General features: G+C 40.1%; 1 protein-coding gene across 11 annotated transcripts in view; it reads right to left on the reverse strand.

Annotated features, from left to right (window-relative positions):
* TMLHE (trimethyllysine hydroxylase, epsilon) overlaps window positions 1–16392 on the reverse strand; it is a 153346-nt gene that overhangs the window by 6171 nt on the left and 130783 nt on the right. For all 11 annotated transcript variants that reach the window (XM_064277833.1, XM_064277834.1, XM_064277838.1 and 8 more), the window contains one exon: window positions 421–559. In XM_064277833.1, coding sequence (XP_064133903.1) covers window positions 421–559 — 139 coding nt within the window. The remainder of the gene's footprint in view (window positions 1–420; window positions 560–16392) is intronic.

Below are 16392 nucleotides of genomic sequence, written 5' to 3' on the forward strand. Positions count from 1 at the left end.
TTTTAACTCTTTCATATTCTGTACTTTCTCCAAGGGGGAAATAGTTTATCATGCTTTGTGCTAAGCTGAAGATACTCTTCATCATCTTGAGGAAATATCAAGAACAAAAAATAAAAACAAAAATAAGCAAAACACCAAAAACAAACAAAAAACAGCAACAGAATCACGAAGTGCCAAAACTGTGGAAGGACCCTTAGAGATCATCTAGGTCAACTCCCTTGTCATACAAATAGGGTCATTGATGCCTAGAGATGGGGTGGGGCTGCTTCCAGGTCATTCAGTGAGTGAATGGCAGGAGCAGGACAAACCTTAGGACTCTTTTTCCTTTACAACATTACGTCTCATGTATTAAATAAGTACTTGTTCTTCACTGCTTTAGTAAAACAAACTTTACTTAACTCTTTAGAATTTGGAACCCACCCTGCCAGGCTTTAGTTTGACCCAAAGCTCATTCTCTGGTCTCCTCAACTCCACTGTTAGAGCCCGGTGTGCTGTATACCAACGATGGACGACATCATACGGTACAGTATTGATGACAGCCCGGTCATAGTTGTTGTACCTAAGATGGAATCACGAGAAAAAAAAGATCTCTCAAACACGTTAAAGATGTCTCTTGTTTATTGAACAACTTTATATAAAGTGTTATGGATTGAATTATGTCCCCCAAAATATGTGTTGTAAATCCTAACTTCTGTGCCTGTGGTTATAATCCCATTTGGGAATGGGATGTCTTTGTTATGTTAATGAGGCAGGATTAGTGTAGGGCATCTCTTGAGTCAATTTCTTTTGAGATATAAAAGAGATTAAACAAGCAAACTAGAAAGCAGAGATGGGGGAAGAGAGATGCCAAGCCACACGAAGATCTCCAAAGAACCAGGAAACAGAGGCTGAAGAGGCAAGGACCTTCCTTTAGAGCTGACAGAGTAAAAATCTTCCCCTAAAGCTGACACCCTGAATTTGGACTTCTGCAGTGGTCAAGTGATAAATGGCTGCTAACCAAAAGGTCAGCAGTTCAAATCCACCAGCCGCTCTTTGGAAATCCTATTATGGAGCAGTTCTACTCTGTTCTATAGGGTTGCTATGAGTCGGAATTGACTCAATGGCAACGAGTTTGGTTTTTTGGTATTTTTAGCCTCCTAAACTGTGAGAGAATAAATTTTTGTTTGTTAAAGCCACCCACTGGTGGTATTTCTTTTATAGAAACACTGGATAACTAAGACATAAAGCTTTATATGAGCCTTGGTGGCATAACAGTTAAGTGCTCAGCTGCTAACTGAAAGGTTGGCAGTTTGAACCCATCCAGCGGCTCCATGGGAGAAAGACCTGGAGATGTCCCATAAAGATTACAGCCTAGAAAACCCCGCAGTTCTACTTTGTCACATAGGGTCACTGTGCATCAAATTTGACTTGACAGCACCTAACAACAACGACAATGTTCACTACTTGTTCCAGAGATGAGATGGGAATAGTAAGTCTATGTTTTCAGGAATATAAGATTGGAGAGAGGAGTTCCACGGCCTGTTGAACATATCTTATTTTTCTTTGAAGCTTCTAGGTGTAAGGGATAGAAGTAGGTTTAAGCTGGTTTCTCCCATCTTTGGATATGAGATTCTATATAAAGCACTTCCATGCAGTAAATCCTGATTGGCCAAAGTTCATGGACACATTGGGGAAAGAGCTGAGCTTTCTCCTCACAAAGCTGAAGTGGGCAAGAGAGGTTGTACTAACAAAGCTTCTTTTTAACAGGATGGCTTACAATTTCTCAGGTATCTCCCTTTGTGGGATAAATCCCAGCTGGAGACTAGTGGATAGTTCACCCAAGGATCTTTATTCATTTGATCAATCCTAACATTTATATGGGTACCTGCTGTGTGCTAGGCAGTGTGTCAGGCATTAGAGATTCAATGATGAACGTGGCAGACATGACCCTAGCCCTCATGGGTTTTGAATTCTATTGAGGAAAATAGATAATAAATAAATCAATACATAAACAAGATAAGTTCAGTCAGTTATAGATGTTACGAAGAAAAAAATAGCGCTACATGATAGTGACTGGGAAGTCTAATTGAGATGGCGTGCTGAGTGAAGGACTTTTGGAGGAAGTGACATTTGAGCTGGTACCTGTACGATAATAAACCAGCCATGTGACAAGAGTGTTCTAGGCAGAGGGAACAGCAAGTACAAAGTCTTGGGGTGAAGAGCAGTTCAGTGTGTTTGCAAAACAGCAAGAAGGGCGTGTAACTGGAGCTGAGTAAGCAAGGGGGTTAATGGTAAGAAATGACGTGGAGGAGGTATTCAGGGGCAAAATTTCATATAGCCTTGCGGGCCATAGTAAAGACTTTGGATTTTATTCTGAGTACTATGGGGAGCCACTGAAAAGTCTTTGCTAAGAGACTATTGCTATTTTGTCTAAGGCAAATTAACTTTTTACAGAAATACAGCATACATGCAGAAAAGTATACAAATAAGTGTACAGCTTGATGAATTTTTATGATGTAAACATATCCATATTTTTTAAAACATATCCATATAACCAGCACCCAAGACTCCAGAACCCTCCTTTGTGCCCCATTCCAGACACTCCTCTCCCTTGACCCAAGGGTAATCACCATCCTGACTTCTATCACCAGAGATTAGTTTTGCCTGTTTACAAAACTTTATATAAACGGAATCATACAGTATGTACTCTTTTGTGTCTGACTTCTCTCATTTAATATTATGTTTGTAAGATTCATCCTTGCTGTTATGTGTAGCACTAGTTCATTCATCTTCAGTGCTGTATAGAATTCCATTGTGTGACCATACCACAATTTATTCATCCATTTCACTGTTGGTGGACATTTGAGTAGTTTCCAGTTTGGGACTACTACAAATAGTGCTGCTATGAATATTCTATTACATGTCTTTTGGTGGAAAAAAAATATTCATTTGTTTCATAGAAATCTAAGAATTGAATTGCTAGGTCATAAGGTATGTGTTGGAAACCCTTGTGGCGTAGTGGTTAAGTGCTACCACAGCCAACCAAAGGGTTGGCAGTTCGAATCTGCCAGGTGCTCCTTGGAAAGTCTATGAGGCAGTTCTACTGTGTCCTATAGGATCGCTATGAGTTGGAACTGACTCGACGGTAGTGGGTTTAGTTGTTTAAGGTATGTGTATTCTTAGTTTTAATAGATACCGCCAAAGTTATTGCTTTCAAATAAACTCCCAATGGTGCCTTTTTTGGACATCAGACAGTATTCATTAGTTTTAGATATTACATAGTTCAATAAAAGCTAATGTTCTTATTTTTCTCTTATACAAAATGAACATAATGACACCTGCTTAGCTGATCTCACAGGGATATTATGCGAATCAGATGAAAGAATGAGCATAATAGTGATTACTCCCAGGCTGCAAGGGGCCATGCTGTCAGGCAGAATGGGGTGAAGAAGCATAATCTTCAACAGGTCCTGTGACCCACTGTTACTTCCTGAGACCTCCAGTGCTGTGCTAGATGCTTGGACAAATATTATTTCATTTACTCCTTTTATCACCCAAGACAAGAAGGTTGTATTTGGCTCCTCCTACATGTAAGGCAGCTGAAGTTTAGAAGTTAAACCTACCACAGAGTTTATAAGTAGCAGAATGGGTTTTGAAATTAGACCGAATATATTAACTCTTTGTATATACTAATATTTTTTTTTATATACTAATGGCAGTGGGTTATATACTAAAGAACAGTAGAATGATCTAATTCTGTAGATGTTGGTTAATTAGGCTAACTGTATACAGACCACAATTGTAATCTCAACTTCAAATACAGATTTACAGTTTACAAAGTGCTTTTATATACACTATCTCATTTGATCCTCATGATAACGCTGTGAGGTAAGCAAGACAGCTATTATCATCTTTATAGATAAGGATGATAAAGATAAGGCATTGTGATTTGCCCAAGGTCACATGGAATCCAGTTTTCACTGTTTCCATTAGATGATGTTGCTTTCTAAGGCCAATAGCAGGAAACAGCAGGAAAAACTTATTAGAAATTAGTAAAATGGCTATGCAATGTTCTTTTGATTGGAATAAGACTATTTATGGATGTTTGCACAAAGTAATGTCATCATACTCTAGTGTAAATTTTTTTTCTTCTGCTTTGATATGAAGCAAGAGAGACTTAGAAGTAGGGTAAGGCAAATAATGTAAAAATTTACCTGATAAGGAAAGTTAGAAGGCTTAATAAAACTATTCCTCTTATTAATTGATATGCAATTTAAAACAATTTCAAATAAAGAGAGCTCAAAGATTGAATAGAAGATACATTTGATGGATTTGAGTACCGTGGTATAAGTGAAAGATGATGGGCACTGTAGTCAGATATGAGTCAGAATCATCTTGACGGCAATGGGTTTGGTTTTTTTTTTTTTGGTTTTTAGTCAGACAGACCACTGCTATAATCCCAGTTCAGATATGACCTTGCAGAAGCTATTTAATCTCTTTGAGTCTCAGTTTCCCCATCTGAAAACTGAGAATAATAATAATTACAGATTCCCACCAATTTAGCTAAAGATAAAATAACTGAAAGAAAATTTGAGTTATCAAAGAACAGAACTTTGGAGAGATATAACAATCTAGAGTGTTGACAACATAATATTCACAATATTTAGAATATAATCCAAAATTACCCAGTATAACAAAATTCAGTAAAATCTGACTTATTCTCAAAGGAAAAAACAATCAACAAAGGCCAACCCTGAGATGCCTCAGATGTTGGAATTATCAGACAAGGCCTTTAAAGCAGCTGTTGCAACTATGTGCAATGAGGTAAAGAAAAATATGCTTCAGAGGAAGGAACAGAAAATCTTAGCAAAGAAAGAGAAACTATAAAACAGGACAAAATGGAAATTCTAGAACTGAAAAATACAATATATGAACGACAGATTAAAGAGTCTATGAGTTTGAAAACTGGATAATCTCTTTAGATCTACCTGAAGAAGAGAGAAAAAAAATTAAAAATGAACAGAGTCTCAGGGACCTGAGGACACTATCAAAAGGTCTGACATATAATTGCAGTTCCAGAAGGAGAAGAGAGAGAGAACAGTACAGACAAAATATTTGAAGAAATAATGACCCAAAAAAAAAAAAATCCCAAATCTGGTGAAAGACATAAATTTACAGATTCAACAAGTCCAGCAAATCCCAATCAGGATAAATACAAAGAAAAACACATCTAGGAATATCATAGTCAAACTGATGAAAACTAAAAATAAAGAGCAAATCTTCGAAGTAGCCAGAAAGGGTTAACATAGTGCATAAATTAAAACAGATTAAAAAAAATTAAAATAATCCAGAAGAAGGCAGAAAAGGAGAAACAGAGGAACAAAAAATACAGCATGTAAACAGGGGAAAAAAAAAAGACAACCGCATACATAATCGCATTAAGAGTTCATAGATTAGTCATACGGACTTATAGATCAACGGAACAGAATAGAGGATCCGGAAAAAAAACACATATATTTATGGTCAATTAATTTTCAACAAGGGTGCCAAGACAATTCAATGGTGAAAGAAAATTCTTTCCAACAAACAGTGCTGGGACAACTGGATAGCCACATACAAAAGAATGAAGATGAAATCCTACCTTACAAAAATAATTAACTCAAAATGGATCAGAGACCTAAATGTAAGAGCTAAAACTACAAAAATCTTAGAAAAATCACAGGAATAAATTTTTGTGACCCTGAATTAGACAAAGCCTTCTTAGATACAACACCAAAACCATAATTGACCAAAAAAAAACAAAAACAAGAACAAAAACAAAAACAGATAAATTGGACATCATCAAAATAAAAAAAAACTTTCTGTGTTGCCTACAATACCATCAAGAAAGTGAAAAGGTCAGTCACAGACTAGGAAAAAATAGTGGCAAATCATATATCTAACAGACTTGTATTCAGAATGTATAAAGAATTCACAAAAACTCGCGAATACGAAGAAAAATTATCCAATTTAAAAATGGGCAATATATTTGACCAAAAAAGATACACAAATAGCCAATAAGCACATAAAAAAGATATTCAACATTATTAGTCATCAGGGAAATACACATCAAAACCACAGAGAGATACCCCTTCATACTGACTAGAATGGCTAGAATAAAAAAGTCTGTTAGTAACAAGTGTTGGCAAGAATGTGGAGAAACTGGGACTCATACATTATTGGTGGGAATTTAAATTGGTGTAGCCATTTTGGAAAGCAGTTTGGCAATTCCTCAAAATGCTAAATGTAGATACCCACATGCCCCAGCAATTCTATACCTATATATTGACTGCTATGGATTGGATTGTGTCCCCCCAAAATGTGTATCAGTTTGGCTGGGTCATGATCCTCAGTGATTTGATAGTTGTATGATGGTATGATCACTTCCATGACGACATTTGATATTATGTGATCACCTCCATGATGGGATCTGCTGTGAGTAGCCAATTGGTTGAAAGGGAGTTTCTCTGGGGTATGGCCTGCACCACCTTTTATCTTACAAGAGATGAAAGGGAGGCAGCGGAGAGTTGGGGCCCTCATACTGCCAAGAAAGCAGTGCTGGGAGCAGAGCGTGTCCTTTGGACCCAGGGTTCCTGCGTGGAGAAACTCCTAGTCCATGGTAAGATTGATGACAAGGACCTTCCTCCAGAGCCAACAGAGAAAGCCTTCCCCTGGAGCCAACACCCTGAATTTGGACGTTTACCCTACTTTGCTGTAAAGAAATAAACTTCTCTTTGTTGAAGCTATCCACTTGTGGTATTTCTGTTACAGCAACACTAGATGACCAAGACAGATTTTGGTACCAAGAAAGTGAGGTGTTGCTCTAACAGATACCTAAAATGTGGAAGTGGTTTTGAAACTGAATGGATAGAAGATTCAGAAGGAAGTGAGGAGAACTGTTAACATCAGAGAAGGCGCACAGATGGTGAGAAACAGCAGCAGAGGACTGGCAGCAGCAGCAGCAAAGCAGCAGCAGCAAAACCAGGAGACCAGCACCAATCAGCACTGAAGCCGACACACAGAGCGAGAGAGCTGAGTGCTTGTGTGCAGGAGGCTTCCTGGTGGAGTGGGGTGCTTTCAGACACTTATTGGTGGAGTTACTGAGCTTTGGAACACTTGCCCCAGCAGGGCAGATGTAAGCATGAGGTCTGAGGGCCGAGAGGCCAAGGAACACAGGAAGCTGAGCTGCTTCAGTCTCAAAAGGTATGACCATGACCTCTGAGGTTTCAGGGGTGGAGCCATGGCCTCTGGTGTTTCTAAGGGTGCAGTTGGCACGCAGACTAGGAGAATGGTGTGTCTAAAGTTGAGGGAGCAGAGTGGCCATCCCGGTGGGCCTAGAAGGTGGAGCTGAAGCCCAGGGCTGAAGGGCCTCCACTCAGAATCCGGACAGTGTGGCCAATACCTAGAGTCTGGAGGGCAGGGCTATTGTGTAAACAGTCTGTCTTAGTCATTTAGTGCTGCTATAACAGAAATACCACAAGAAGATGGCTTTAACGAAGAGAATTTTATTTTCTCACAGTCTAGTGGGCTACAAGTCCAAGTTCAGGGCGTCAGCTCCAGGGGAAGGCTTTCTCTCTCTGTTGACTCTGGAGGAAGGTCCTTGTGATGCATCAGTCTTCCCTTGGCCTGCGAGAATCTCAGCGCAGGAACCTCAGGTCCGAAGGAAGGGCTCTTGGTGGTATGAGGTCCCCCTCTCTGTTAGCTTCTCTTTGCTTTTATCTCTTGAGAGATAAAAGGTGGTGCAAGCCACACCCCAGGGAAACTCCCTTTACATTGGATCAGGGAGGTGACCTAAGCAAGGGTGTTGCATCCCACCCTAATCCTTTTAACCACAGGCAGAGATTATAATTTATAACAAATAGGAAAATCATAAAATGGAGGACAACCACACGTGGCCTAACCAAGTTAATAACACACATTTTTGGGGGGACATAATTAAATCCATGACACGGTCTGAGAAAACAGGATTATTTTCAAGCCTTGAGGGCTAATGTGTTCTGCTAACTTGCTTTGTGCCTGTTATGCTTTCTTTCTCTCCAATTTCTCCCATTTGTAATGGAGATGTCTAGCTTGTGCCTGTTCTGCCACTGTACTTTAGAAGCAGATAACTTGTATTTTAGATTTCACAGATGAAGAGGAATTTTTTGCATTTTGGACTTCGAATTGATTTAAGACTTTTGCTATGATATGATGGGGGGTGAACGTGTTTTACGTGTGGCAAGGACAATTTTTCGGGGGGCTGTCATGGATTGAATTATGCACCCCCCAAAAAATTTGTGTATCAATTTAGGCCATGATTCCCAGTATTGCGTGGCTGCCCTCCCTTTTGTGGTTGTAATTTTATGTTGAGAGGATTAGGGTGGGATTATAACACCACCCTTACTCAGGTCACCTCCCTGATCCAAGGTAAAGGGAGTTTCCCTGGGGTGTGGCCTGCACCACCTTTTATCTCTGAAGAGATAAAATGAAAAGCAAGCAGAGAGTTGGGCACCTCATACCACCAAGAAAGTATCACCAGGAGCTGAGCACATCCTTTGGACACAGGGTTCCTTCATGGAGAAGCTGCTTGACCATGGGAAGATTGAGGACAAGGACCTTCCTCCAGAGCTGACAGAGGGAGAAAGCCTTTCCCTGGAGCTGATGCCCTGAATTTGGACTTGTAACCTACTAGACTGTGAGAAAACAAATTTCTCTTTGTTAAAGCCATCCACTTGTGGTATTTCTGTTATGGCAGCACTAGACGACTGAGACAGGGGTCGAAGGGTGGAATGTTATGAATTGAATTGTGTTCCCCAAAAATGTGTATCAAGTTGGTGGGGTCATGATCCTCAGTGATCTGACAGTTGAATGATGGTGTGATCACATCCATGATGAGATTTGATGTTATGCGATCACCTCCATGATAGGATCTGCTGTGAGTAGCCAAGCAGTTGAAAGGGAGTTTCTCTGGGGCGTGGCCTGCACCTCCTTTTATCTTACATGAGATGAAAGGAAAGGGAGGCGAGCAGAGAGTTGGGGCCCTCATACCACCAAGAAAGAAGCGGTGGGAGCAGAGTGCATCCTTTGGACCTGAGGTTCCTGCGTGGAGAAACTGCTAGACCAAGGGAAGATTGATAATAAAGACCTTCCTCCAGAGCCAACAGAGAAAGGCTTCCCCTGGAGCTGATGCCCTGAATTTGGACTTGTAGCCTACTGGACTGTGACAGAATAAATTTCTCTCTGTTGAAGCTATTCACTTGTGGCATTTCTGTTATAGCAGCACTAGATGACCAAGACATTGACCCAAAAGAAATGAAAACATATGTCCATACAAAGAGTTGTATGCGAATGTTCAGAGGAGCATCATTTGGAATAGCTCCAAACTGGACACAATCCACATGTCCATTATTGGTAAATGGATAAACAAAATGTGGTATATCCATATAATGAAATTGTTGTAATTAGGTCTGTTGAGTCCGTTCCCACTCATAGTGACTCTATGCACATAGAACAAAGCTGCCTGGTCCTATGCCAGTACAGTTCAGCAGTTAAAGGGAATAAACTACTGAAACATGCTACAACATGTTAATACGTTATGTTAAGTGAAAGAAAGCTGATGCAAAAGACCATGTACTGTGTGATTACATTTATATGAAATGTTCAGAATAAGCAAATTCATAGAGACAGAAAGATTAGTAGTTGCCAAGGGCTGGAGGTGAACTGGAAATGGAGATTGACTGCTAATAGGCATGGGGGAACTTTGTGGGGTGATGAAAATGTCCTAAAACTGAATATGATGATTATGCAACTTTTTAAATACACTTGTAACCATTAAGTTGTAAACTTAAGACAGATTAATTTTATGGTACATAAATTACACCTCAATAAAGGTTTTAAAATACTAATGCACTAAAAATTCCAATAAAAAAACAGATTGTCAGACTGCATAAAAAAGCAAGACCCAAATATACGCTGTTTATGAAACCACACTTTAAATACAAAAACACAGATAGGTTGGAAAAGAGGATGAAAAGTTATATACACTATAAAGAGTTCTTGTTTTTAGGTGCCCTTGAGTCAGTTCCAACTCATACTGACCCTACGTACAACAGAACGAAACACTGCCGGGTCGTGCACCATCCTCATGATTGTTGATATGCTTTGAGCCCACTGTGGCAGCCACTGGGTCAATCCATCTCACTGAGGGTCTTTTTCAGTGACCCTCTACTTTACCAAGCATGCTGCCCTTCTCCAGGGACTGATCACTCCTGATAACATGTCGAAAGTATGTGAGATGGAGTCTCACAATCCTTGCTTCTAAGGAGTATTCTGGCTGTACTTCTTCCAAGACAGATTTGTTTGCTCCTTTGGCACTCCATGGTATATTCAATATTCTTCGCAAAACCACAATTCAAAGGCATCAATTCTTCTTTGGCTTCCTTATTCTTTGTCCAGCTTTTCCGTGCATATGAGGTGATTGAAAACACCATGGCTTGGGTCAGGTACACTTTAGTCCTCAAGGTGACATCTTTGCTTTTCAACACTTTAAAGAGGTCCTTTGCAGCAGATTTGTCCAATGCAATGCATCTTTTCATTTCTTCATTGCCGCTTCCATGGGCGTTGATTGTGGATCCAAGTAAAATGAAATCCTTGACAACTTCAATATTTTCTCCATTTATCATTATGTTGCTTATTGGTCCAGCTGTGAGAGTTTTTGTTTCCTTTTATAGTCCATACTGAAGGCTGGAGTCTTTGATCTTCATCCGTAAGTGCTTCAAGTCCTCTTCACTTTCAGCAAGTAGGGTTGTTGTTGTTAGGTGCCGTCGAGTCGGTTCCGACTCATAGCGACCCTATGCACAACAGAATGAAACACTGCCCGGTCCTGTGCCATCCTTAAAATCGTTGTTATGCTTGAGCTCATTGTTGCAGCCACTGCGTCAATCCACCTCGTGTAGGGTCTTCCTCTTTTCTGCTGAGCCTGTACTCTGCCAAGCCTGATGTCCTTCTGCAGGGACTCATCCCTCCTTACAACATGTCCAAAGTATGTAAGATGCAGTCTCGCCATTCTTGCCTCTAAGGAGCATTCTGGTTGTACTTCTTCCAAGACAGATTTGTTCATTCTTTTGGCAGTCCATGGTACATTCAATATTCTTCGCCAACACCACAATTCAAAGGAGTCAACTCTTCTTTGGTCTTCCTTATTCATTGTCCAGCTTCCACATGCATATGATGTGATTGAAAATACCATAGCTTGGGTCAGGTGCACCTTAGTCTTCAGAGTGACATCTTTGCTTTTCAACACTTTGAAGAGTTCCTTTGCAGCAGATTTACCCAATGCAACACGTCTTTTGATTTCTTGACTGCTGCTTCCATGGCTGTTAACTGTGGATCCAAGGAAAATGAAATCCTTGACAACTTCAATCTTTTCTCCGTTTATCATGATGTTGCTCATTGGTCCAGTTGTGAGGATTTTTGTTTTCTTTATGTTGATATGTAATCCATACTGAAGGCTGTGGTCTTTGATCTTCATTAGTAACTGCTTTGAGTCCTCTTCAAGTAAGGTTGTGTCATCTGGAAAACGCAGAAGGTAAATTAATCTTCCTGCATTCCTGATGCCCTGTTCAACTTCATATAGCCCAACTTGTCTATTGCTTAGCATACAGATTGAATAAGTATGGCGAAAGGATACAACCCTGATGCACACCTTTCCTGACCTTAAACCATGCAGTATCCCCTTGTTCTGTTCAAACGACTGCCTCTTGGTCTATGTACAGTTCATGAGTACAACTAAGCGTTCTGGAATTCCAATTCTCTGGAACGTTATCCATAATTTGTTACGATCCACACAGTCGAATGCCTTTGCATAGTCAATAAAACACAGGTAAACATCCTTCTGGTAGTCTCTGCTTTCAGCCAGGATCCATCTGACATTAGCAATGATATCCCTCATTCCACGTCCTCTTCTGAATCTGGCTTGAATTTCAGGGAGTTCCCTGTCAATGTACCGTTGCAACTGCTTTTGAAAGATCTTCAAAAAAATGTTACTTGCATGTGATATTAATTATATTGTTTGATAATTTCTGCATTCAGTTAGATTACCTATCTTTGGAATAGGCACAAATATGGATCTCTTTCAGTTGGTTGGCCAGGTAGCTGTCTTCTGTATTTCTTAGCATAGATGAGTGAGTACATCTAGTGCTGCATCTGTTTGTTGAAACATCTCAAATGGTATTCCGTCAATTCCTGGAGCCTTGTTTTTCACTAGTGTCTTCAGTACACCTTGGACTTCTTCAGTATCATTGGTTCTTGATCATATGCTACCTCCTGAAATGACTGAATGTCAACTAATTCTTTTTGGTACAGTGACTGTGTGTAATCCTTCCATCTTCTTTTAGATGAAGGCTTACAGAACTAGCTTCTCACTAAACAGTACACATATTGTTTTATAACACTGGTTAGCAACCCCACCACATGTCGACACTCTCCCTTCTTGACCTTGGGTTCCCTATTACCAGCTTTCTTGTGCCCTTTTGCCTTCTAGTCCTTGCCCCTGGGCTGGTGTGCCCCTTAAGTCTTGTTTTGCTTTATGGGCCTATGTAATCTTTGGCTGAAGGGTGAACCTCAGGAGTGACTTCATTACTGAGCTATAAGGGTGTCTGGGGGCCATACTCTTGCGGTTTCTCCAGTCTGTCAGGCCAGTAAGTCTGGTCTTTTTTTGTAGTTAGAATTTTGTTTTAAATTTTCTCCAGCTCTGTCTGGGACCCTCTATAGTGATCCCTGTCAGAGCAGTCAGTAGTGGTAGTCAGGCACCATCTAGTTGTACTGGACTCAGTCTGGTGGAGGCCATGGTAGATGTGGTCCTTTAGTCCTCTGGACTAATCTTTCCCTTCTATCTTTAGCTTTCTTTACTCCCTAAGGGGTGAGGCCAGTGGAGTATCTCAGATGGCTGTTCACAGGCTTTTAAGACTCCAGACGCTACTCACTGAAGTAGAATGTAGAACAATTCCGTTATAAACTATGTTATACCAATTGAGCTAGATGTTCCCCAAGACCATGGTCCCCACAGCCCTAAGCCCAGTAATTAGTTCCCTCAGGGAGTTTGGATGTTTCTATGGAGCTTCCATGACCTCGCCTTGTACAAGCTGTACTGGCTTCCCCAGTATAGTGTACTCTTGTACCCTTCACCATGGTTACCACTTATCTATTGTCTATTTAGTGTTTTTCCATCCCCACCCTTCCCCTCCCTCGTGACCATCAAAGATTGTTTCTTTTTGTGTGTAAGCCTTTTCATGAGTTTTTATACTAGTGGTCTCATACAATATTTGTTCTTTTGTGATTGACTTATTTCACTCAGCATAATGCCCTCCAGATTCATCCATGTTGTGAGATGCTTTGCAGATTCATCACTGTTCTTTATTGTTGCACAGTACTCCACTGTGTGTACATACCATAGTTTGTTTATCCATTCATCTGTTGATGGGCATCTAGGTTGTTTCCATCTTTTTGCTGTTGTGAACAAGGATGCAATGAACATGGGTGTGCATATGTCTATTCATGTGATGGCTCTTATTTCTCTAGGATATAATCCTAGGAGTGGGATTGCTGGATCATATGGTATTTCTATTTCTAGCTTTCTAAGGAAGTGCCATATCATTTTCCAAAATGGTTGTACCATTTTGAATTCCCATCAGCAGTGCATAAGAGTTCCAACCTCCCCGCAGCCTCTCCAACATTTGTTATTTTCTGCTTTTTTGATTTTGCCATTAATGCTGGGGTGAGATAGTATCTCACTGTAGTTTTGATTTCAATTTCTCTAATGGCTAGTGATCACGAGCATTTCTTTATGTATCTATCTGTTAGCTGCTTGAAGGTTGTCTTTGGTGAAGCATCTTGTTCATATCCTTTGCCCATTTTTTAAATTGGATTATTTGTCTTTTTGTTGTAGAGGTATTGGATTTTCCTGTAGATTTTGGAGATTAGACCTTTGTCAGATTTGTCGTAGCCAATTTTTTTTTCCCAGTCAGTAGGTTCTTTTTTTTTCACCCTTTTGGTGAAGTCTTGAGCACAAGTGTTTAATTTTTAGAAGCTCTCAGTTATCTAGCTTATCTTCTGGTGTTTGTGTATTGTTAGTTATGGTTTATATGTTGTTAGTGCTGCACTAGGGCCTCTAGTATGGACCCTATTTTTTCTTCTATGATCTTTACAATTTTTGGTTTTATATTTAGGTATTTGATCCACTTTGAACTAGTTTTTGTGTACAATGTGAGGTATGGGTCTTGTTTCATTCTTTTTTTGCAGACAGACATCCAGTTTTGCCAGCACCATTTACTGAAAACCAAAACCAAAACCCGTTGCCTTCGAGTCAATTATGACTCATAGCGACCCTACAGGACAGAGTAGAACTGCCCCATAGAGTTTCTAAGGAGCACCCGGTGGGTTTGAACGGCTGACCCTTTGGTTAGGAGCCATAGCTCTTAACCACTATGCCACCAGGGTTCCCATTTATTAAAAGGGCTCTCTTTTCCCTATTTGATGGACTTTGGGCCTTTGTCGAAAATCAGGTGACCGAAGGTGAATGAATTTACATCTGGGTTCTCAATTCTGTTCCATTGGTCAATATGTCTATCTTTGTACCAGGATCAGGCTGTTTTCACTACCTTAGCTGTATAGTAGGTTCTAAGGTAGGTCAAATTAAGCCACAGGCTCCACTCCTGGTGGTGCTCGTCCATCAATTCTTTTAAGTTTCAGCTTTGCAACCATACTGTCTGTCAGTTTGTCATACTGTGGGGGCTTATGTGTTGCTGTGATGCTGGAAGCTATGCCACAGGTATTCAGATACCAGCAGGGTCACCCATGGTGGAGAGGTTTCAGCCGAGCTTCCAGACTAAGACAGACTAGGAAGAAGGATCTAGTAGCCGAATTCTAAAAAGAATTAGCCAGTGAAAACTTTATGAATAGCAGCGGAACATTGTCTGATATAGTGCCAGAAGATGAGCCACCCAGGTTGGAAGGCACTCAAAAGACGACTGAGGAAGAGCTACCTCCTCAAAGTAGAATTGGCCTTAATGACATGGATGCAGTCAACCTTTTGGGACCTTCATTTGCTGATGTGGCACAACTAAAAATGAGAAGAAACAGCTGCAAGCTTCCATTAATAATCGGAATGTGGAATGTATGAAGTATGAATCTAGGAAAATGGGAAATCGTCAAAAATAAAATGGAACACATAAACATCGATACCCTAGGCATTAAAAAAAAAAAAAAGCATTAGCTAGCTGAAATGGACTGGTATTGGCCATTCTGAATCGGACAATCATATGGTCTACTTTGCCAGGAATGACAACCTGAAGAGGAATGGTGTTGGATTAATTGTCAAAAAGAACATTTCTAGATCTATCCTGAAGTACAATGCTGTCAGTGATAGGATAATATCTATATGCCTACAAGGAAGACCAGTTAATACAACTGTTATTCACATTTATTGAAAAACAAAAATAAAAACCAAAACCATTGTCATCGAGTCGATTCCGACTCATAGCGACCCTATAGGAGAGAGAAGTACTGCCCCATAGAGTTTCCAAGGAGCACCTGGTGGGTTTGAACTGCCAAAGTACAACCTTGAGTATATCCCACCTGAATTTAGAGACATCTCAAGAATAGATTTGACACAATAAACACTAGAGACCAAAGACCAGACAAGTTGTGGAATGACACCAACATCATCCATGAAGAAATCAAGAGGTCATTAAAAATACAGGAAAGAAAAGACCAAAATGGATGTCAGAAGAGACTCTGAAACTTGCTCTTGAACACAGAGTAGCTAAAGCAAAAGAAAGAAATGATGAAGTAAAAAAACTGAATGTAAGATTTCAAAGGGTGGCTCGAGAAGACAAAGTATTATAATAACATGTGCGAAGAGGTGGAGATAGAAAGCCAAAAGGGAAGAACACGCTCGGCGTTTCTCAAGCTGAAAGAACTGAAGAAAAAATCCAAGCCTCAAGTTGCAATGGTGCAGGATTTCGTGGGGAAAATATTAAATGGCTCAGGAAGCATCAAAAGAAGACGGAAAGAATACACAGAGTCATTATACCAAAAAGAATTGGTTGATGTTCAAACATTTCAAGAGGTAGCATATGATCAAGAACTGATGGTAATGAAGAAGTCCAAGCTGCACTGAAGGCATTGGCAAAAAACAAGGCTCCAGTAATTGATGGAATATCCATTGAGATGTTTCAACAAACAGATGCAGTGCTGGAAGTGCTCACTTGTCTATGCCAAGAAATTTGGAAGACAGCTTCCTGGCCGACTGACTGGAAGAGATCCATATTTATGCTTATTCCAAGAAAGGTGATCCAACAGAAAGTGGAAATTATTGAATAATATAATTAATATCAC

The sequence above is a fragment of the Loxodonta africana genome, chromosome X, assembly GCF_030014295.1.
Source record: "Loxodonta africana isolate mLoxAfr1 chromosome X, mLoxAfr1.hap2, whole genome shotgun sequence".
Taxonomy (NCBI): Eukaryota; Metazoa; Chordata; class Mammalia; order Proboscidea; family Elephantidae; genus Loxodonta; species Loxodonta africana.